The sequence below is a fragment of the Pygocentrus nattereri genome, chromosome 17 (genome assembly GCF_015220715.1).
Source record: "Pygocentrus nattereri isolate fPygNat1 chromosome 17, fPygNat1.pri, whole genome shotgun sequence".
Taxonomy (NCBI): Eukaryota; Metazoa; Chordata; class Actinopteri; order Characiformes; family Serrasalmidae; genus Pygocentrus; species Pygocentrus nattereri.
In genome coordinates this window covers 7,141,540-7,166,574 of record NC_051227.1, presented here as the reverse complement: position 1 = coordinate 7,166,574, position 25,035 = coordinate 7,141,540, and the positions used below count along the sequence as shown (strand labels likewise).

Sequence of the window (25,035 nt, the reverse complement as noted above, 5' to 3'; positions counted from 1 at the left end):
TACTATGGGTCAATGGAAAAAGGCGTTAAGTGTACTTATGTGCCTGTGCGCGTGTCGTCGTGTGATCTAGGGATGCAAACCAGGGTCAAACGGGTCAGCTCGAGTAAGAAAATGTGTCGTCTGTCCTTTGGTGAAGTTGATGAAAGTACGGGCTCGGACTCTCGCCTGTTTCTCGCACGTCGAAGCAGCCAGCACCAGATCACTTCACTGCTAGCTTGAGCCGCAAGTTGCATATGGAAACTCCCCCCCCCCGCCCCCCCCTCACCCCCATCCCCATCCCCATCCCCACCCCCGCCTGACGCCCCTCCCTATAGATGTAAGAAAATCATTGCCACACAAAAAAATAGGACAAACAAATAAAAACTGACTGTTTTGTTCTACAATCAGAGGGCAAAGAGCAACCTTTTCATAATTATTCGTTACCATTTTACAACTTTGCATCATCTTCTTAAGCATTCTCGTCCTTGTCATCTTCCTTGCCCGCTTCCGAAACAGCGCCGTCTGCTGGCTCGGAGTCGTCTGCAGCATCTGGTGGCAGGAAAAGCATATAAAGTTAACGCTCTACCCTACAGCCATTTATTTCTATGCATCACAGTGGGACAGAAGTCCCCTTTGCCTTAATTGCAGCTTCCATTTCCACACCTCCCAAGTTGAGTCTTAGAAGTTGGTTTGAATTTGTGCTTCTCACAATCCAACTAATCTCAGTTCAGTGATGTTGAGGTCTGGACTCTGTGGTGGCCGGTCTACTGTCAGATATCTCTAGACTACCATGAAAGTAGTTCAGAGGAAAACTTCTACTTTTAAGTCATACGTCATTGTAAATTGTGCTTAATATGACCACAACGACACCAAATTAACAAATTAGCGAATATTCCATACTGTGTCCAGTAACTCATATATAAGATAATCCAATTGCAGAAGGAAGGAAAAAAAACAGGAGTTCAAAAACTGATTAAAAGCTACAGAGAAAATGTGGCTCCTAACATTTTACGACCCCAAAACTTACCCCGTCAGATAAACAGACACCCCAGAGTCCAGACCTTGACACCACTGAATATCTTTGAGATTACTTGGATTGCTTCTATTGTACTGTAAAACAGCACTTACAGTTGTCTAGGGCAGATCTAGCAAGGCACAAATTATGTGTATATACGCACCTGTAATACACACATTAAATACATGGTAGTAAAAAAAAACTGTATTTTTTGTTTATGTATTTTTCACGCTTAACACTTGTACTTAATGGCCATTATGACTGGAAATTGAATAAATGAAGGGTCTTCTCTCACTTTTGTGTAGTAGTCAGTGCTTCGTTTCAACCACACATTTATGTATCAGATATAACAGATCAGACGAGCCGGCTAGAGTTTCATTAATGGCTCGTGTGTCTTTCTGAAGAACAAGCGAGCCGCCAGTAAATACTGTCCTTCATGGTTTTGAGTGTTGTTGCAGAACCTGAGAGAACATCTATAAAGCCTAATTGTGGTCAAGTCATGCACTTTAGATTGAATCGAGCAGCCCACATCAGTATGGATCTCTGGGCGAAACCGCCGCGCACTTAAAGCACAAACTATAAGATCTAGAAGGAGGAAATCGATCAGGTAATTCAGTTAGACCAAAGCTCATCCTGTTTCCCCCTCAAGAATCATTGACATGCAATAACAACCATCGCCAGAATCTTTGGCTAATTATCTCTGAGTTGAAACATTGCTCTAATGCGTGGTTTGTGTCTGAGATATCAAGGTTGTAGAAGAAGTGTTCCACCGAAATATACAAGGAGGCCTTTATTTCTTCTTCCAACCATTAAAATTGTTCTCACCCCGGTCGCTACCCTTTCTGTTTGGCTGATTACTTTTTTGACGAATCCGCTACTATCTGTTCTCACAATTAGAGCGCGCTAATGAAACGCCCCCCGCTGAATTTTCACACTTATTAAAGGTGCAAGGCCACCAACACATCATCAACGTTGTTGACGTGTTGGAAGGTTAGGACGATTCCTCTGACGCTGGTGTTATTTTCAAAATCACTGCTGGTCTTTTTTAGCTTTTAGCATCCACAGTCAACTAAGCAAGTCCAACCGAAAAAAGGAGAACAACCACAGGATGGCATGACATACTGTCTGTGAGTGAAATACTTCTTGGTATTTGGGGTCCAATGTTGGCTGGCTACTCCAGCGTTGGCTAACTGCTAACTTCCTCACCATAGAGGGGCTACTGGCACCGAAATGTTTGGTTCAACAGTTCTTCTTTTGGAAAGGCAACAGTTCTTCTTTTGTTGTTTTCTAGTTTGGTAATGCACTCTTCTCACTTTAACTGAGAGCTTTCACACTTTTGTCTTTGGTTTGAGGAATAAGCAATAACTCACTCTTTCCACCAAATCCTTGCAAAATTGGATGAGTTTTCAGATCATTACAGCGTGTTGTAAAGTTTTTCAGAGGTATTTCAGGCATAGTTACGGTTGCTAGGTTGTGAAGGACCAACAGGGTGAACTAATCTGCTACGGCGCCACCCTGAGGCAGACCAGTGCACCAATTTGTAAAGTGTGAAGTAACCAATCCCTGAATTTTCATTTGAGTATCAATTTTTCATTAATGAAAAACAACGTCATAAGAAAATTATTTTGAGAGTCCTTGCAGAATTTTGATTCAGAAATTCCTAAATTTAGGAGATGCAAGAGATTGACTGGACATCCTGGACCCCCCCACCCCAGGACCCACTGTATTTTGCACCTTATAGTTACAAACGCAGACAGTTGTCTGTCTCCTTAGCTGTATATTAGCACAGCTAAAATGATTTGTCCATTTCATTAGCCTCACTGAGCAAGGCCAGAAAATAAACAAGCAAGCTTTGGACAGCAACTGAACTGGAAATGGCGTAAATCTGATTTTTCACCAAACCTTTCCTTTAATAGTTCAGGTAATGCTGGTTCATGTAGATACTTATAGATTTGGATTTGATGGCAATTGAAAAAATCACAATTTGTTTCCAAATTTCTGCGTAAAATTCTGGTTCATCGTAGAAAAACTTACTCAGATGTCTTTACAGTGGTGGTGATAGGAACCAGAGGTCGCCATGACTACAACACAAATATAGACATTTTATTTACCATCCAGAACCACCAGTGAACCTACTTATTTTAGTTTATAAAACTTTCCAAAAACATGTATATCTTCATTTTTTGCCATTTTTATATGTATGCATCATTTCAACACACCACTTATCTTTTACCTTGTATCAAAATTTCATGATGAACAGAGCAATGGAAGTGCTCAAAAACTACTTAAAACATATACAAAATAATATTATTATTATTAATTACACTGACCTGTATTAGAATGCTTTTGCCTTGTAAAGTTATTATTTTGGAGATTTTTCTCTGGTATATAACGTGGATAACGGTTTGAAAATAGTGTTAAATCTGAAAAAATCATTCTTTGGCGACATGCCTTATAGCACCCTGTATGTACCCCTTCTCCAAAAATGTTAAAAAAATAGATATTTAGACCAAAACTATATTTTAAAAAACTATAGTTGAACTCTTTAGACATCTAGTTCCCATCACCACTACTTGTAGTCTTGTAGTTTGACTGGAATGGAGAATTTCACATCAAACCCCTCTAAATGACTTAATTTACCTCTAATTGATTTAATTATGCAGATCCTTTTGGAAAAATGGGTGGAACTGTCCTGACACCACCCACCTTTGTTGTCTTGTGTTTGGTTTGCTTCCTCACAATCAGCTGTCTCGCTAGCAGCGGCAGGCACATCGGCTTGTTTGGCTTCTGCCTTCTCCTCCTCCTTCTTGTCTGCGTTTACATTCTCGGTGGGTTTCTCGGCCTCGGCGGTGGGGGCTTCTCCAGGTTTCTCCGCTTCCTTCGCGTCCTCCTTGACTTCCTGTTTAGCAGGTGGTTCTGAGGGGGAGGTGGCCGCAGGAGCTTCGGCCTTGCCTTCGTCGGCCGCGGCCGGAGAGTTAGCAGGTGGCTCGGTCATGGGGCTTTTGGCCTTATCCTCTCCAGCTTCCTCGGCCGGTTTCTCCGTGGCAGGAGAAGTGGCTTCCTCCTTCTTCTTCTCCTCCTCGCCTCCCCCTTCCTTGGCCGCCTCCGCAGATGCCTCAGCCGCGTCTGCCTCTGCCGCCTCTGGGGCGGCTGGACTGTCCTCCTCCTTGCCGTCATCCTTCATTTTTTTCCGGATTATGTGTCCCCGGAAGCTGGCCTGGATCTTGGTGGCCGCCTTGTGGGCTTTGTCTTCTGGTTTGGTGCCATCCTGTTTGATCTCCTGGTCAGCCTCTTCATTCTTCTCCACCTGAGAGACAAAAACATAGGTTAAGGTCATGATCTGGTGCATCCTCCAAGGAGCAGGACGCCAACCCAAGAAACACCAACCACCCCAAACATGTGCCATACATGCAAGATTGGTGGGTGACTCTGGAACGTTCTCCCATTTGCACTTTACAAGGGGACAATTTTCTAGAACACTGTGAATGGCGGGACAGTCTAGAATTGAGATAACATTCTAGAATGCTGTGACTGGGGAGAATAATGTAGAACAGTAATTGGGAAGAACATTATAAAACAGTGTGAATAGAGGAAGTACGTTCTAGCATTCTGTTAATCCTAGAACTGTGAGAATGGCAGAAAACATTCTACAACAGTGGGACTACTAGAACAGGGTGAAGGCGGTAAGTATATGAGGAAACGGTGAACAAGGAGACCACTCGAGGGCACTGTGAATGGGAAAGCTGAAACATTCTAGCACAGTGAGAATGGAAACATTCTAGAACATTGTGGACAAGGGAGAACATACATTCTGCTTACAGTGTAAAAGAAATTGTGAATGGGAGACATTTACAAAGCAGGGTAAATAGGGGTATTCTAGAACATCATGAAGATGGGAAGTAATGTATGGGTATGGGGAGAACATTCTAGAACAGAGTAAATGATGGGAAAAGTTCTGTGACAGGACAGCCCTAGAATAGTGTTATTATAATGAGAATAGTTAGATTTTTCTAGAACAGTGTGCATGGGGAATAGTTCTAGAACAGTGTGAATCTGAGAATTTTAATGGGGGATTGTTCTAGAACAGTGTACATAGGAGGATTGTCCTAAATCATTGTGAATGTGGGGATGATCTAGAACATTGTGCAAATGGGAACTGCTCTAGAAAACTGTGAATAGGGGAATTGTTCTGGAACAATGTGCATAGGAGGATTGTTCTAGAACACTGTGCATAGGAGGATTGACCTAAAGCATTGTGAATATGGGAACTGCTCTAGAAAACTGTGAATAGGGGAATTGTTCTAGAACAATATGAATAGGATGATTTTATGAGAGCAGTACACACAGGAGATTGTTCTAGAATAGTATAATTAGGAGGATTGTTCTGGAGCAGTTTGAATAGAGGGGTTGTTCTAGAATGCTGTGGATAGGGAGATTGTTTTAGAACAGTGTGCACAGGGGGATTATTCTGGAACACTGTGAATTGGAAGGAACTTTCTATCAACAATCACACACAGAAATGGCACATAAAGGGCTTCACACATTTGGTTTGGTTGCCGTTTGCAGAAGAACGTTGTGTTGTTATGTTTTTGCCTTAAGAAATTAATGCACAAGTAGATTTAATAAAAGCTCTACTTTCACTGTCAAGCACTGCAGGCGCTGAATATGCAATCAGAGTAACAGTAAGTGTTCGTAATCCCAAACTATAAGCCATGTAAAGCCATCAGTGTAATACATGGCCTATTGTAGCTTATTGTATTAATACAATAGTGACAAAATTAAACTGGAGGCTTTGGTTGCCAAGTAACATAATAACCAAAGATTATTCCATGAACTCGATGTGTGCAATCAGATTTTGGCCTAGAATAACAAAGCTTCCAAAAAGATGCTCCTTTCCCAACCTTGTCAAACTACAATGTGAAATGTTGTATAGCCTAGTGGATAACACACCATCCCACACATAGAAGGTATATGATGAAGTCTTAACCACGCAGTATTTCCATAGCCTGCACTGTAATAAGCAATGATACCATTCAGGTCATTTTCGTCCCCCAAGGAAATGTAAAATAATGTATATGCACTGTTACAACAAAACAGAAATTGTCCAAAATGATTTGGTATCAAGTGTTACATAAAACCTAAGAATGTTTTTTTTTCTTTTCCTATACTATTTTTATTATATTTTTTTAATTACTATGACAGTAGGCTTTAATTAGGTCTATAACAGTTATATAATCTTAGTTTTTGCACTTTCTAAGAGGTACAGACACTTGTTTGAATACAAGGCCTTCAGCAGTGGAAAGTCTGGAACACTGCAGTCATGACTGTTGAAGCGGCACTACAGTGTCTCTGTAGCTGTGGCCAAAACACGATAATCATCCAGCAGCTCCAGCAAGGATGCCATGCTGCGCTTTAACCACTATGCCAGAGCCATGCACTCTGCAGGAGGCCATGTTTGCCTGACAGACTTTAAGCTAGCAGGAAACCTGCAGCTGTTAGCTATGTGATTATCAGGCTGCAGCTTTGTGTTAGCAGCAATTTTGTGAAGTGTAATGGTCTGCGCTAACAAGAAATGCCATTGTTAACGGTGTGCTTATGATATTTAGTGTTTCTTGGGGTTAAAACAGACTTATAAATGTAAATAGAATTGAGAAAATGTGCTTATAGTCTTGGATTTACCTCTGAAATGCTTCCTTATGTCAAATTTGCATGGCTCCTTAGGAAATTACTATTCTATATATATACTATATATAGAATATATACTATTCACAGTGTAGTGCATAATTTTGGTCTGGGTCTAAAAATATGCCTTATTCATGACATTATTTTGAACTATAACTGGAAGTGCCTTGTTTACTGTATAGTGCACTATTTTGGAAGATGCTTGAAACTGCCTTATTCACTAAATATAGTGCACTCCTAGGGTATATCTTGGGGTATATCTTGGCGTATATACGAAATTACACTCTATTCACTTTATAGTGCATTATTTTAGGTTATATTTGAAAATACACCCTTTTCACTATATAGTGCATTATATAGTGCACTATATATTCTTTTCTATAGTCAATATTTAGGGATTTCCCTACCTTGTAAAATTAGGAGCACTATAAGACAACATTCCTTTATATAGTGCACTATATAGTGAACAGGGCATGGTTTCAGGCAAAGACAAGCCAAAAATAGTGTAGTCTATAGTGAACAGGGTATAGTTCACAATAAAGCACTGTAAAGTGAACAGATAGTAGTTTCAGACATAGCCCAAAATACTGGATATTGAATACAGCATAGTTTCAAATAGTGCACTATATAGTGAATGAGGCATAGTTTCTTATATAACCCAAAATATTGCACTACATAGTGCCTTTTTGGTCATTACATGCCCTAGTCAGTTCACTAAATAGCAAATGTTATATAATGAATAGCGACTGAGTTGATGAGTAAACCATTCCCGAAAGCCAGTTTTAGACATAATACAAAACAGTGCACTATATTATATTAATATCAATACCACATCAACAGGGTATAGTTTCTGATATAGCATAAAATATTGCATTATATAGTGAAAAAGGCATAGTTTCAGACATAGTCCACTGCAGTTCACTATATAATAAAGATAAGGTTCACCATAAGGTTAAATGTTTCACTATAAGGTAAAAGGTTCACTATATATAGTAAGAAAAGATTTAATATAAGGTGAAAAGGTTCATTATTAGGTGAAAAGGTTTACTACTATAAGGTAAGAAGAGGTTCACTATGAAAGGTGTAAAGATTCACTATATAAGATACGAAAAGGTTCACTATAAGGTAACAAAAGGTTCAATGCATAAGGTAGGAAAAGATTCATTATATAAGGTAAGAAAAGGTTCATTATAAGGTGAAAAGGTTCTCTGTATAAGGTAGGAAACGATTCACTACATAATGTTCACTATAATGTGAAAAGGTTCATTATAAAGTAACAAAAGGTTCACTATAAATTAAGTGATACTTTTTTAATCCCACAACCAGGGAAATTCCACCTCTGCATTTAACCCATTCGTGAAGTGAAACACCACATACACAATAGGGGGCAGTGAGCACACTTGCCCGGAGCAGTGGGCAGCCTTATCTACAGCGCCCAGGGAGCAATTGGGGGTTAGGTGTCTTGCTCAAGGACACCTCAGTCATGGACTGTCGGCCCTGGGGTTCGAACCCGGCAACCTTCCGGTCACAGGGCCAGTTCCCTAACCTCCAGCCCACAACTGCCCAATAAGGTAACATAAGGGTCACTATATACGGTAAGAAAACGTTCTCTATAAGGTGAAAAGGTTCAAAGTGTAAGGTAGGAAACAATTCACTATATAAGACAAGAAAACATTTACCATAAGATGAAAAGGTTCACTGTATGAGGTTGGAAAAGATTCACTATATAAGATGAAAAAGGTTCACTATAAAGTGAAAAGATTCACCATATAAGGTAAGAAAAGGTTCACTACAAGGTGAAAGGGTTCACTATAAGGTAGCAAAAGGTTTACTGTATGAGGTTGGAAAAGATTCACTATAATAAGATAAGGTTCACTATAAGGTAACAAAATGCTCACTGTATAAGGTAGGAAAATATATATATATATATATATATATAGGGAGAGAGAGAGAGAGAGAGAGAGAGAGAGAGGTAAAGCTGCAGCCATATTAGCTGCTGGTTTCTCATGGGTGACTGGGCAGATGGTTTTGGCCCAGTGTTTAACAAGCCACCTCAGCTGTAGGTGTGAGTTTGTGGAGATAGCATTCTGGCCCTTCACCTTCTCCTTATGTTCCTGCATGGCTCCATGCCCAAGACTTCCAAGGATTTATTGATCACTGGCATCAAAGCAGCTGCAGTCCATCACCTGCACACATCAGCTTTGATCTCCAATTGATCACCTATATTAAGGAACTCTAGCAGGATTACTACGCAAACTATACAAAAGGAGCAAGAACTGTTAGAGGCCTAATGCTGGCTATTAACAGAGGAGCCTCTTAGCTTGTTAGCTATCAGAGTTAGCCAAGTTGATCAGCCTAGTTTGGCTGATCATCTCGGTTTAAACATACTTAGGTTCTTACTGCAGATTATTCTTAGTACTGTTTTGTCCATTTACTTCATATACATTCTGATGGTCAGTACACTGAGTGGTCAATGTTAACCACATAGCATCACATTAATACAGAATTCAATTGTCATGAGGTGGTCAGTGTGTGTCAGGTATTTTACAACAGATTTGAACACACACACACACACACACACATTTTCCAAGCCACTTCTCCCTCAGGGTCGCCGGGGGTGCTGGAGCCTATCCCAGCTGTCAGATTTGAACACGACTCAGCCAATTAGATTTTGGGACAAGATCTAAGCTGGTTTATGCTGGTTAGTGCTGGTCTGGTGCTGGCTTAGCTGGTCACCCTGTATGGTCATGCTGGTTGACCAGCATACCAACATCCAAAACACAACACATGCTGGTTTTGCTGGTCTGTGCTGGTTTTTGTAGCTATATTTTATGATCTTTACATATTCAGATTCAAGTTTAACATGTAGCAAAATATTTAACATGAGCTGGACCATGTTTTTATTTAGTTAATCTGAAGGTCCCAATCAAAATCATTCCGGTGCACTGGATCTTCCTTTCCCTGAAAATTACCACAATACACCACAATACAGTTTCTCAAACTCACTTCGGAAGGTTTTAAAATGGAGGATGGAAGCTATCTCAATTTCAGTTTCACCTGGGAAAAAGTATTAATGTTTATTTTTTTCACACTTATGAATAAAATACTACCATCAACACGTGTTTAGATTTAGCGAGCACTTTATCACTGTCAGTTGTCAGCTTTCTACTAACTGAATCATTTATAGCAACCTGCTAGTTTCTTAGCTAAGTTGGATTTGTTCCTACATTTAGCTTTAAAGGTGCTCTTTGACATAAATGTTTAATGTAATGGCTACCAATGCTACCTATAAACTAGCGTAACATGCAATATTCAGTGTGATAATATTGTATAGTAGTAGAAACAATTTCACAACAGTTTCACAAGCGTTTTTTTTTAGTTCGTTTTTTAGTTTAGTTTTTTTAGTTTGACTTTTTTTAGTTTGTGAGCAAAATATGATATTAAAGCAGTTGGGCCTGCTAACAAGCTTATAGCTAACAGGCTAACTAGCCTAGTTCAGGCCTGCAGGCAGACTTTAAGTTGAAATCTTTGCTGAAACGAACAAACAAGCAAACTAACAAACATCAGCTGAAAGTCTGTTCAGTCGTCAGTTGGCTGTTTAACTGCTGATATGAATTGCTTCGATGAACGATGGTTAGCTTGGTGCTAGAGATGCTAAAAGAAGTTAGCATCATGCTAGCAGTGTTAAGCACACAGGTGAGGTTTAACTGCATAAAACATTTCTATGTGCGATTGGCTGATGCTGCTGTATCTGAGTTTCAGAGCGAGCGAAATGAGAATGTGGATTAAAATGACTGTAATGTTCATCCCACAAATGACAGTGTGGCTAAAGCACAGCACAGCAGACCAGCCGACCTGTTGGATACTGTCCCTGCACCCGTATCACATGTAATTGAGTGGTCAGTGTCCCAATATTTCCACCCCTAGAGACCTAGCCAGTGCCCGAATGTGCAATTACTATGTACTGATTCGGTACACAGCTATGGGTTTGGGAAGTCTAACCTGCCGATTTGAGCGGATTCTATATTGCGTAACATTACGTCCGATAAAGAAAGTGCCTAAAGCTTCACCAAATTATCAGTCACATGCTTCTTGGCACCTGATGCTAACGGACAGTCCCTCAGCTCCTAGCGTTCACACATACAACCTCTCCTTCTGTCCTGCACGCGTGGGTGCCAGGAACCACTGAGAGGCCAAATGGCAGCATCAGAGCTCGTCCACAATCGCTGGATGATTCAAGCGCATGGATAAAATAGTAGCCTGGCTGAACAGGCTGTGTGATATACAGCCCGCCTGCCCACTGCGCGTTTGGCATCGCTTTAAGGACTGTAGTCCGGGCTGTTAATCCTAAAACTCCATAATTCAGCTGGGCGTTTACAGCTGGACAGAGGCCAGACTCGATAAAAAGGGGTTTATAAATGTTTTGAAATGGCTGGAGCAAGAGGGGAAGCTTAAAGAGCAGCAGTACCTGTCAAACTGTCCCTTACTTTGAAGTATAACTGCGTACTAGACATTATTTCTGGAGGAATGACAGGAATTTATAAATGTACTTGTTTGGTTAAAATATAGAACCTTTACATGCTAACACTCCTCATGCTAACACTCCTCATGCTAACACTTGCTTATTAGGGGGCAGTCGTGGGCTGGAGGTCAGAGAACCAGCCTTGTGACCCGGAAAGTCACCCGTTTGATCCCCTGAGCCGACAGTACATGACTTAGGTGTCCTTGAGCAAGACACCTAACCCCCAACTGCTCCTTGGGTGCCGTGGATAGGGCTGCCCACCGCTCCGGGTGGTGTGTGTTCACTAGTGTGCATGCATGTGGGTGTTTTCACTGGCTAATGGTATGATAATGCTAACACTTCTCATGCTAACACTTGATGTTATAATGAGATAGCAATGCTAAAAGAGCATCATAACGGCATGCCAGCGTTAGCACTCTTGCTAACGCTAATGCAAACCATATGATAATATTTGTATCGTTGTAATAGAATAGCACACCAGTGCTAACACCCCTCCTGCTACTAAATAGTGCTTACTGTTGAAGGAAGTCGAAGCTAACACTTGCTTATTTCTATATGAAAATGGTATGGCAACACCGTCTCATCATAACACATACATGTCATATGCCTGGGATGCTAACGCTAACACTTCTCCTGCTAGTGCTAATTCTGTTCGAGCTAACACTTGCATAGCAATGCTAATATTCACCCTGATAGCATTTGCATACCAGAAGATATCGTTTCCTGATGCTAACACTTCATATGATATGATGGCATGCCGATGCTAACACTCTTCATACTAAGGCCTTCTTAACACGTTCTTAGCTAACACTCCTCTTGATAACCCTTGCTATAGAGTGTTTGCCATATTGGAATTTGGCACCTTGACATATTACGACAACAAACCACACACACACACACACACACACACACATCTTCTAAGCCGCTTCTCCTTCTGGGTCATGGGGGGTGCTGGAGCCTATCCCAGCTGTCACTGGGCAAAAGGCAGGATACACCCTGGACCGGTCGCCAGTCCATCGCAGGGCAGACAGACAGATTCACTCACACCTAGGGGTAATTTAGCATGTCCAATCAGCCTGACTGCATGTCTTTGGACTGTGGGAGGAAACCAGAGAACCCGGAGGAAACCCACGCAGACACGGGGAGAACATGTAGACCCCGCACAGAGAGGACCCTGGTTACCTGGCTGGGGAATCGAACCCAGCCCCTCCCTGCTGTGAGGCAACAGCGCTACGACAACACACATGATTTTAAAAATCCATTAATCATATATATATATATATATATATATATATATATATATATATATATATATTTTTTTTTTTTTTTTTTTTTTAACCTGGCTAGTTTTTTGCATGCTAACATACATAATTCTGCAGTATTAGCATGCTAACTTTGAGTCTAACGCTTAAAAACAATGCACAAATCTTAACGAATACCATTTTCTAAGAGACGGTTTAAGCATTTTTGTGGGGAAGATGGATTAAAAGTGTGATTTTAGTATTTCAGTGTAAGGGTGTGAAGGTGAAGAGGTGAGAGATGGTTTACCTTTTCACGCCCGGATCCTCGGCTGAATTTCCCCACCAAATGGCTGTTATTTTAATACTCATTTGTCTCTAATGAAGGAAAAAAATGAACAAACGTAACTGAAACAATGTAAAATGAAAAAATGACTTGGCATAACATGAACACCACATGAATATTTCCTGTGGAAACCCAACAATAGCAAGCAAAACACATAAAAAGAAGATAATCCAGGCTCACAAATTTGAGGAACTGGACAAATTATGGATATTAATGCAGAAATAATGCGGTGAAGCGGAATTAAATCAGAATACATTGCCGTGGAAAAAGCTTGGGGTGAAATAAAAAAAAATTTAAATTAAAATGAGTAAATGATTAAATTAAAGGTAAAAGTAATCTCATCAAATCCCCCACGCTTTACTGTGTTCGGGCCCAACAGTTACTGGTGTCATGTCATTAATTATGAATTGTTACTGAGAAGACTGCTGGACTGTTCTCCATCTGCGACCACAACCGAGGTGCAAATAACTGAGTCATGCTCGCAAAATGTTTTTGGGAACCGAACAGCAAATTGACGACCTCCTTGACCCTTTTCACATGTGTGTGTGTTGTATATATCAAGAATTTGACTATGTCAAAATAATATATCATTTTCTCACAATTTTGACTGATTAATGGAAAATGATCTCAGGATTTTGACTGATAATGTTGAAATAATGTCGTTTTTCTTGAGATTTGACATATTATGTCAAAATACTGGCTTGTTATTTTAGAAATCTTGACTGATTATGTTAAAATAATGTCTTATTCTCTCATAATTCAGACTGCTAAATGGCTAATTATCTCTAATAGTGTCAAAATAATGTCTTTTTTCTTGAGATTTGACATATGTCAAAATGCTAGCATATTGTCTCAAACTTTTGACTGATTATGTTGTAATAATGTCTGTTTATATATATATATATATATATATATATACACACACAACACATTCTTCACCAATCTGTCAATCTGAGGAACCGTTTCACTTTAAATATGAAATGGGTTCCATATAAGCCATTGCTTTTAGTTAGGAACCATCTATTTTAGGTGTGTCTGTAATAAACATTGCCTTGATTGGGTTCCAGTTTGGTCCACAGGACGGACAGCAGTACCACCACACATCCTCCCAGTTAGACTCAGCCTGCTCACTCTCAGAATGCAGACTCAGGTTCTGTAAGGAGGCCAGACTCTCGTGTTGCCCTCCCGGTTATTGGATTCTTACCAGTAATGGGCTGCAGGAGCCATATAAGGTGACTGAACATTGGCAGCTCATGAAAGCAATGAGGAGATAATAGAGCTGCTCTCGCTGTTGGAGGAATACAGCCTGATCTCCATCTGCCTCATCTGCAGCTCACTGTCCATAACCACAGCCTTCAATCCGAGTCTCATCACTACACAGAGGGATACGCGAGTAATACACAAACAAAAGAAAACCCAATAGAAGCCAGTGGGCAGGTTGTTCAGTTCCACTTTGTATTGGACAGTCAAGCTCAGCATTTGGAAACATTTCTCTTTAATGTAGATTTTAATGAACATTCGTTATTTTAATCAATGTCAGTTTATATTGATACAAATTTGTATATTTTCATAACTCTGAGCATGAGTTTATCTCAAGATTTTGACTGATTATGTTGGAATAATGGCTTATTATTTCAAGATTTGGTGGATAAGGTTGAAATATTGGCTAATTTCTTTTTAGATTTGGTTGGTTATGTTGAAATAACATCTTATTTTCCTCAAGAATCTGATTTATTATGTCAAAATGATATCTTATTTTCTCAGACATTTGACTTTTTAATGTCTACTTGTCTCAAGATTTTGACAGTCATGTCATAATTATGTCTTTTTTCTTGAGGTTTGACAGATTATTTCAAAATGTCAGATTATGCTGTAATAAAGACTTTATTTCAAAATGTTGTCAGATTATGTTGTAATAATGGCTTATTATTTCCAAATGTCAGATTATGTTGTAATAATGACTTATTATGTCAAAATGTTGTCAGATTATTTTGTAATAATGGCTTTTTGTTTCAAAATGTCAGATTATGTTGTAATAATGATTTATTATGTCAAAATGTTGTCAGATTATGTTGTAATAATGGCTTTTTATTTCAAAATGTTGTCAGATTATGTTGTAATAATGATTTATTATTTCAAAATGTTGTCAGATTATGTTGTAATAATGGCTTTTTATTTCAAAATGTTGTCAGATTATGTTGTAATAATGACTTATTATTTCAAACTGTTGTCAGATTATGTTGTAATAATGGCTTTTTATTTCAAAATGTTGTCAGATTATGTTGTAATAATGACTTATTATTTCAAAATGTTGTCAGAATATGTTGTAATAATGGTATATTATTTCAAAATGTCAATTATGTTGTAATAATGGCTTTTTATTTCAAAATGTTGTCAGATTATGTTGTAATAATGTCTTATTATTACAAAATGTTGTCAGATTATGTTGTAATAATGGCTTTTTATTTCAAAATGTTGTCAGATTATGTTGTAATAATGGCTTATTATTTCAAAATGTTGTCAGATCATGTTGTAATAAAGACTTATTATTTCAAATTGTTGTCATATTATGTTGTAATAATGGCTTATTATTTTAAGATTTGGTGGATAATGTTAAAATGAAAGCATTTTTACTTTTACTATTATGTTGAAATAATGGGTTATTTTCACAAGAATTTGACTGATTATGTCAATAGGATGTCTTATTCTCTCCCAAATTTGACTCATGGCTAATTATCTCCAGATTTTGACTGATAAAGTCAAAATGTCTTTTTCTTGAGATTTGACAGATTATCTCAAAATACTATCTTATTTACCAAGCTTTTCAAGGATTATGTCAAAATAGTGTCATATTCTTGAGATTTTGAATGATTATGTTGAAAAAAATTGCTTACTTTTTTGACTATGTCAAAACAAAGCCTTATTCAAGTCAAAATTCTGACGAGTTTGTTGTAATAATGCTTTATTTTTAAAGGATTTGGCAGATTGTGATGAAATAATGGCCTATTTTTCAGGATTTTGACTAAGTGAAAAAACAAAGGCTTATTAATTCTAAATTTTGTAGTAATAATGGTTTATTGTTTCATGATTTGGCTGCTGCCCAGTGGCCTCTAGTTTAATTAAGTTTGGTGTCAGTCGCTTTTGTGCTCTTTTCTATGACCAAAGAAACATTCCTTCCCTTGTTGATGGACAGATACAGGCAGACAGAGATTAGCCTGAAAAACTCTGGAGAATTCCTTTAAACCTGTTGTTTCCATTCACGCAGTAGTTACTGCTGCTTTTTAATGGACAGTGAAGCTATAAGCTACTTTTAATCAATAGTCAGTCAATACCCTCATCACATCCGCTATTAGAACAGATCATATTTTCTTATTCTCCTGGGTGCTGTAAACATTTTTCCTATTGAACCCTTGAGCTATAAAAGCGCACAGTCTTCCACGCTACTATCTTCAGTCACAGCGTTTGGCGGCGCAGCTAATTGAGTGGCTAATCTCTTCAGGGCTGTTTTAAGACTGCGTTTGCGCACAAAACCAGGTACGCTGAGGTAAAATTGATCCTAATTGGATCATACAACAGCACAATGCGATTACGGTGCATGCAGCAAGCAGCTACGAGGAGTACCCCCCCTTTTTAGGAAACCTGTTGCTCAGAGAGATGGCTAACGCTAAATAGATGGGTGCTAATGCTGCGGCCGTCCAGTAATAGGTGATGTGTTGTAGCTGCCGCTGCAGAATGACTCATTTCTCATGAGTCACACTCATCATTATAGTCCCCGATCACCCGAGACCATGACATCATCCGTGGATTAGGCCAGCGGACCCCCATCTCTGAGGTAAATGCTTTTAGAGCCTTTGTTCCACGGCGGATTAAGGAAAAAAGGACCAAACTGAGGTAAAAGAAGGGGGGGGGGGTCCAAAAAATGAGCAGAGAATCACACAAGAAGTGCCAATATAATTTTGAATGACTTCTAGAATCAGACTCTATCGAATTCGGATTAAGGCGTGGCATGAAAACAGCCTGCTAGCCTGCTCGGCTATGCCTCTCAGTCTGAAAGCTAATATGAGTGTGATTTATCACGGGGGGTGAGTAAAGCACTGTTCCTGAATCTCGGGCGTGAAATCATCGCCATTAGTGAGGTGATGTCCAGTAAATATGCTGGCCGATTTATCGGAAACAACAGCGAACCAGGACGCAGCATGGTGTAGTTACACTGACCAGCGCTTTTTAATATTTGTCCAAAAGCGTGCTCTCTTGTCATAACGCAAAGCTTTAGATTTGACCTGCTATTCTATTTACATTCACGCGAGCGCTCTCAAAAAAACTTTGGACCTTTTTTTGGTCGGTTTGTTCAACTGGAATGGCTGTGCTGGTTCTTGAAAAATGACCTCATTGCACCTTCCAGAAGATCTCACCGTACTGACCTTCTGGGTCTGCGCACAAATGTGGTCATTATAATTCATAATTGTAGTTTTTGTAAACCAAAATTACCAATTTTCTTGTTGTTTATTTGATTAATTTTGTAAAGTGTCACACTGTGGTATCATGCTAACATTAGCATGGTGGCTAATTTGACATCATTGTTTTCAACCCACTTAGTTTTTCATACATTATTCACATTTTAATGAAGCTAACATTAACATAGTGGCTTATTACAGCACTGTGTGAAAGTTTTAGGCGTCTAAGCAAATTTTTAAACAGTTTACCTCAGCAGTGAGTTTATCACAAAGAATTTCTTGGGTCCATATTTTTCTTTGACACCTTCACAGCCGCCACAGAGACTCGTTAATATCATCAATTACATCATGAACTCAATTTACTGAAGCACTGATTGGTCAAACCAGGAGCTGCTTTTTAACTACATATAATACTGGGCTTCCTCGAGGAGAGACTTGGAAATGGGTAAACAAACACACCAACATCCAGAAAATCACTATTCATTTTATATATATATATATATATATATATATATATATATATATATATATATACATATATATATATATATATATATATATATATATATATATATATATATATATATATACATATATATATATATATGTGTATATATATATATATATATATATATATATATATATATATATATATACATATATATATATATATATATATATATTCATTAATATTCTATAAGTTTTGTTTATTCAAATATTAACACTAATAAACACAAACTACACAAATAAACAGATTTTGAAAATGTGTCTTGGGTGCCTAAGACTTTCACACAGTACTGTATATATCATTGTATATATACACACACACACATATACATATATATATACATATATATATATATATATATATATATATATATATATATATATATATATATATATATATAAAGCCTTCCATATAATCCACACTGTAATGAAGCTTATATTAGCATAGTGACAAATTTGATATCACTGTTTCCAACTTACGATGTTTTTTGTATTATCCACCTTGTAATAGCGCTAATATTAGCACGGTGTGAATTTTAATTTCATTGCCATTTCCAAATTGGCAGGTTTGATATATTGATCCACAGTGTAATGATGATAATATTAGCATGATAGGAAATTCTTTGTCATTTCCAACCCGTTAAATATTATTCCCAGTTAGCTAACATTAGCATGGTGGCTAATTTTACAATGTTGTCATTTCCAACCTGCTTAGTTTTTATATTATTTACCGTATAATATCAATGCTGTTAGCATGGTGGGATTTTTTAAACTTTCTTTGTCATTTCCAGTCTGTGTTGAATATTATCACCAGTAGGCTAACATTAGCAATGTGGCTAACTGATAGTTATCACTGTTTCTGGTTCTCATGGTTCCGTAAAGTATATTCACATTCAAATAGTTGCTGCTACCTAGTGTCCAGTTTAAAACGCTAGCTATACTAGCATCGTGACCTCTCACAGAATAGACATACATCGAATCGAGTAGCACTACATTGAGTTTCTAAGGAAACTACAGAAAACACTGACTTTAAAATGAACTACCAACATTCTCTAAAGCTTCTTCAACCTGGCAACAGTTGATCCGAACGAACGTGTCGGTGGGCGGATCACGGACAGGTCAATTTGAGGAGCAATCCAAGCAGCACTGGAACACTGAAACACTTTGAAATCTAGTGTCTATTTGCCCTAATAGAGGTGCCGGCCTCAAATCAATTGCCCGAGACAGGTGGCAGGGTATGAAGACTGACAGAGTGACCGTCTGGCTGTGATCAGTCCAGGCCTGTTAGAGGAAAGCGTGTCCAATCAAAATGATTGACACCGAACATGCCGTTCAGAGCGACTTCATTGGCACACAGCCATAACTCAGCGGGACGGTTACGAGGCAGGAGCGGCGGGGGTATTTGAAGAGGGGGTAGGGCTGTAAGGTTAGCGCTGAATACATTTTCCCATCCTCCACTAATGCGCTGAGTTACCACCGTGTCATGGCCTTGATTTCCAACTGAGTGTATCAGCAGGTCTCCCAGTGGCCGACACTCGCATTAACCCTACGCCCGGCTACCTTTTTATGAATTGTAGCTCGTAGCTCCTGGAAACAGGCAGAGAGGTTCAGTGGAAACCACAGATTCTAACATCTCACTCATACCACATAAGAAGAAGAGTCCTTTATCATGACTTTAATTTAACGTAAAGTTACCGTTTTCCTGTTTTGCGGAAAAAAGAAACAGTCTTTACGTTTTTTGGCCTACCGAAACAAGCTGTATGTACGAGCCATGTATATGCATCTCGTGAGGAAGCTGAGCTGGACTTTTCTAGGAATAACCCTGTCTCCTGATGATTGGCCACGCAAGCCTTCCTGATAATTGCATTGGTATTATGCAGTTAATTACAGGGTTCAGTAATGAAATTTTCATTTTAATGAAATCCTATAGCAAAAGGACCATAATAAGTGTAGACCTCTGAGGGTTAAACCCTGCTACATGTGGTAGGATGTTATTTTCAGATTTCGTTACACATTTATTTCCTCATTAAAGTGACTAAGCAGTAACGGAAAATACCATACAAGTCATATTCATTCTCTGAAGCTACTATATAACAATCTGCTAAAGCCCATTCAAATTGCCAGTTCAATAAAACAAATGCACCCGCAAAACCTGTGTGATTCTCCTGTCACTACCAATATCTCAATCAGCAGCTGCTCCAAACGATGACTCATAGGAGCATCTATTGATCCGAAACTGCTCTTCCTATATGAAACGATGCCTCTGAACAGGACGGCTTTGAAATCATCCGTCATATGTCCTGTTATCCATCCATATTTTTCTATTATTATCACTTTCGTAGCACAATCTGAAATGCAGCAGTACATTAAGAGGGACTCGGCGTGTGCAAATCTGGGACACTGCAGGTGCCTGTGTAGGTGTCTGCTGTCGTTTTCATGCATGAATTGTCCTCAGTGTAAAAGTAGCTGCAGATTTTATGGCTTGTGTTCAGTAAGCCGTGTGTGTTTTATGGTGGTGTGCTGGTGGAATAGCACTGAGGGCCACGCCCCAGTGGGAGATACAGCTTTAAATCTCGCTTTATTTCTTTTCCCCACCCACATTCTGACAAAACCACACCTCCTGAGGCAGAATTGTCAAGCCGTCGCTGGGATTGGGCTGCAGTCTCCAAGCTGTTTGGCCTTGGATTGGCTAATGAGATCTCAAAGCCTTAGGATTAGCTGCAGCCCTGCCTCCTGGCCTGAGAGTGGCTAGCAACAACCTGCTTCGTGTGCTGGGATTGGCTAGTAGTCTTCCACCTCTTATGCTGTGATTGGCTAATGGCAGGAACTAGGATGGGCTAAGTAATGCTCCATCTCCTGAGGAAGCTGAGCCCTGTCTCCTGACATGTGGCTAGACAAGCCTGTGTCACCTGATGACCGGAGAGCAGTAGCCCTGCCTCCTGAGCTAAGCTGACCTACTAAGATTCAATGTCCTGAGGTAGTTCAGTCACTGGTAGCCCTGTAGCCTGTTGAGTAGCTAGTAACCCTGCCTACTGAAGGTTATCTAGGCCTGCCTCCTTATAACTGACAAGCAGTACCTCCACCTCCCGAGTTAGGATGGGCTAGGATATTGGGGCATGAGCTGGAGGTTAGGGAACCAGCCCTGTGACCAGAAGGTCGCCGGTTCAATCCCCAGAGCTGACAGTACATGACTGAGGTGTCCTTGAGCAAGACACCTAACCCCCAAATGCTCCCTGCCCAAGGCACCAGGCAAGTGTGCTCACTGCCCCCTAGTGTGTGTTCACTAGTGTGTATGTGGTGCATGGATGGGTTCGATTTCACTGCATGGAGGTGAAATTTCCCCGCTGTGGGACTAAGCGTCTCTTAATCTTAACATGTTCAACATTCTGAGCTAGCTGGACTGTGTAAGCAGCAGCCCCACATTCTGATGACTGCTGCTTATACAGTCAAGCACTGGCCCTGCCTCTCAAGCTAGTTGGGTGTGTAATGTTCTTCCTCTTGAGCAAGTCAATCTAGAATTGTCCTGCAATGCCTCGGCCTCCTGATGATTAGTCAGAAGTGACCATGCTTCCTGATGATTAGCCCCATGTTCTACCGCAAACTGGGCTGGGTTTGCAATGTTCCACCTCCCAAACTAGGCTAAGTTTGAAATCCTCTACTTTCCAAGCTGGGCTGGTTTGTAAGGTTAGCTGGGTTGGGTTTGTAAGGTTCTACCTCACAAACTTGCCTGGGTTTTTAATGTTCTACCTCCCAAACTGGACAGGGTTTTTAATGTTCTACGTCCCAAATGGGGTTGGGCTTTTAATGTTCTACCTCGTAACTGGACTGGGTTTGTAATGTTCTACCTCCCAAACTGGACTGGGTTTGTAATGTTCTACCACCCAAACTGGACTGGGTTTTTAATGTTCTACCTCCCAAACTGGACTGGGTTTGTAATGTTCTACCACCCAAACTGGACTGGGTTTTTAATGTTCTACCTCCCAAACTGGGTTGGGTTTGACAAGGCACACCTCCTGGTCAATCCCAGTGGAGGTACCCACCCACCCATTTTTTTACCTCCTAAACTGGGCTGGGTTTGTAATGGTCTACCTCCAAAGCTGTGTTGGGTTTGTAAGGGTCTATCTCTCAAACCAGGCTGGGTTTGTAGTGCTGTACTTCCCAAACTGGACTGGGTTGGGTTTTTAATGTTCTACCTCAAAACTATCCAAACTGTGCACCTCACCTCCTGATGATGGCGAGCAATACATCAACTTCCTGAGCCACAATGGGCTAGTCATGTCCAATCTCCTCAGCCACAATTACTAGCAGTAACCCCGCCTCCTCCACAGCCCCATCTCCCGATATTTATCTGGCTAACTATTGCCTGAAAGTGACTGTGCCTCTTCCACTGGGATCAGCTAGTAATACCTCCATTGGGATTGACCAGGAGGTGTGGCTTGTCTGAGTATGTGTGGGGGGATATACACCTCCCCACCCCCACACATAGGGATCCATTAGGGATTTCAGGCTGAGGAGGGGAGACAGAAACCGGAACAGAGGAAGAAGAAATCATTAGCTGCCGATTAAGGCAGACATGTGCCTAAAGCTGCCGGAAAACCAAAGACCCCAGCTGTGTGGACCGCCTGGATTTACTCAGAAAAGGTGTTCCATTCTCTCTCCCTCTGTCTCTCCCTCTCTCTCCCCTCTCCCTCTCTCCATCTCTACCTCGCTCGCCCTCGTTCTCTCTGCAGTGAATCCTCCTCTCCTCCTGCCACGCCCTTTTTCCCTTTTCCGCGGATTTTCCCACCACGGAGCTCCAAGCCTACATCTCGCCGGGTGCTCACGTCACACGTGCCTCGCCTCGCCTCGCCTCGCTCTGAACAACCTGCTTCATCGCTCTGAGAACAAAAGAAATCCACCCCCATTCTCATCCCACCCACCTCCCCTCCACCTGCCCCTTTTCACCCCCCCCCCCTCCTCCTGCCACCTGCACCTCATGACCTCACCGTTGCTCTACTTTTCCGGCGCGTCGATCGTCACGCTGGTTTCGCGCGAGACTGCATGCATGCAGTATGCGAGCGCGCGCGCGCGAGTGCATGGGGTGTTGGTTTGGCATTGCAATGCAGCGAAGCCTCGCTCTCCCAAAACAAGGAAAAAATGGGATTAAACATACGACAGCAACTTGCACTCGTATGCATGCACAGAATTAGACACAAGACCGCTGAGGAGTGAAGCCAGATGCCCCTGGACCCACCCACCCATCCAGCTGTTCATCCGTCCTAAAAGACGGTTAAATGGAAAAAACCCTAAGAAATAGGCTTGCCGAAATGTCCAGTTTTGTCCAAAGGTAGCCCCCGAATTACCAGTGCATGTGCGCTCTCCATGCAACTGCCACTTGGGTGCAGCCAGTCTGCACCCCACCCTTTTTCTTCCCCCCCTCTCTCACTCTTTTACAGCTCTAACTTACACCCCGGTCTTCACCATGCAATGCAATGCAATTTGCACCTGCATTCACCTCAAAAGCAACAATGCAAGCTTTGCATTCACGCTTCCCTCAAAAGCAGCCGTGCATCAAAAAAAATGTGCGGCTCTGCTCTTAAATCCAAACTTGCAATAATCAACCCGCTGCCACAATGGCATCTGGGCACGCTTCTGGTTCCTAGCTCCTTTTTGGGAGCAGCATTTTAAAAAAGTGCCATAAAGAGAAGCCGAGAGCTCCAGGCTCACTGTGCTGTCACCACCTTAATTACATTAACAAGGCGTGTCAAGAGGCTTCTTCTTTTCTCCCCCCCCACCGCCCCCCCACCCAAGGCTTGCTGAGGAGCGAAGAAGTCTGAGCCTTTAAAAAAAATCCCAATCCCAAAGTCTTAAAATCCCAAACTACTAACCACAGGAAAGGCTGAGGAATATTTACCGGCTTTGTTCTTCTTATACAGCACAGCATATTTGGAGTATCCTTTTTTTCCTTCTCTCTTCTCTTTTTTTCCGCCTTCTTTTGCCTTCCTTTTCTGCACTTCTCCTCTCACGCTCCCTCTCTCTCTCTCCCTCTCTCACACACACTCTCTCTCTCTCTCTCTCTCGCTCACACACACTCCCGGCTGTATCAACAGCTGAGGCGTCTGATGCTTTTACTCATTACACTTGGCCCACACGCACACACATGCACTCCGCCGGTAGTCCGCTGTGAGACACGCCGCCTAACAATGACTACTAAACCCACCCTATAAACCCCTCCTATCTCTCTCTCTCTCTCTCTCTCTCTCTCTCTCTCACTCTCTCCCTTGCATGCTCATGAACCCACCCATTGTAGCCCCCCTTCTTCTCCCTCTTTCCACAAGCTTAGGCTCTAACCCCACCCTTCCTTGCCTTTCCTAGGCTATGAATGACTGAATATGTCCAATCTGTCCATAGACTATTCCCACCCCTTCCTTTTACTCCCCCCACCACCACCGCCACCAACACCGCCACCAACACCCATCCTTCTCTTTTTTTTCCCTCCCCCGGTCCAGGGCGGTGGCCTTGCCGGCTGCTAGCAGGTTCTCGCTGTGGTCTTTTATGGGATCTATTGACCCTTTTAGGTGCTGAAAAGTGTCATTTGCACCAAACTCGCACCAACATCATCTGATATTCGTTTATATCTGGGTTCACAGCGTGTAGGTAGCCAGGACCCAGCAGTGCTGAAACCTTCTCTTGTATTTTCCAAGCGCTGTTCACATGGTAACGGTGCTGAATCGATGACCATGTGAAAGCCCATGGGTGTGGATCAGGCATGCGCGATATGGGCAAAATAAAACATTGCGATTATATTGCTACACATTGTGATAATGCTGTATTTTACACTATATTAGGATGTAATGTGTAGCATATGTGAGTCCTTGGTGTGACCAGTGCTGTACTATTGTTACATAATTTAGAATGACTTGGAATGAGTCCTTGGTGCGACCACTGGTGTCATATTGAGATATACTGTGATCACGATATTCTTTACAACATGTGAAGAATACATTTGTGAGTCCTTGGTGTGACCATTAATATTCCATTGATTTTTCTCCCCCGTTTCTGCATAATTCAGTGGTGAAGATGTAAATAGTCATTCAGAGAGTTCTGATGTGAAATATTCCATTCTAGAGAAAATTACAGAGTCAGAATGGCTCACAGTGGTAGTGATATTCTATATTTATAAATAGTGAATATGATCTAACATTACATTAAGAAAGCATTGGTGAATCCTTGGTGTGATCACTGATATGTGCTTTTATTACAGGGGAACTCACAATACGTTGAGACATCATTAGCAAATCTTCGGTTCACTG

At 40.8% G+C, this 25,035-nt stretch overlaps 1 protein-coding gene across 1 annotated transcript; it reads right to left on the bottom strand.

Moving 5' to 3' along the window:
- Positions 1-295: 295 nt before the first annotated feature.
- On the bottom strand, positions 296-23,951 carry gap43 (growth associated protein 43). The gene is made up of 3 exons (XM_017709442.2): positions 23,637-23,951; positions 3,701-4,301; positions 296-528 (listed from the first exon to the last, which is right to left on the bottom strand). The coding sequence occupies exons 1-3, from the start codon at positions 23,664-23,666 to the stop codon at positions 449-451; spliced, it is 711 nt and encodes a 236-aa protein (XP_017564931.1). The 5' UTR covers positions 23,667-23,951; the 3' UTR covers positions 296-448.
- Between the last annotated feature and the right edge of the window lie 1,084 nt (positions 23,952-25,035).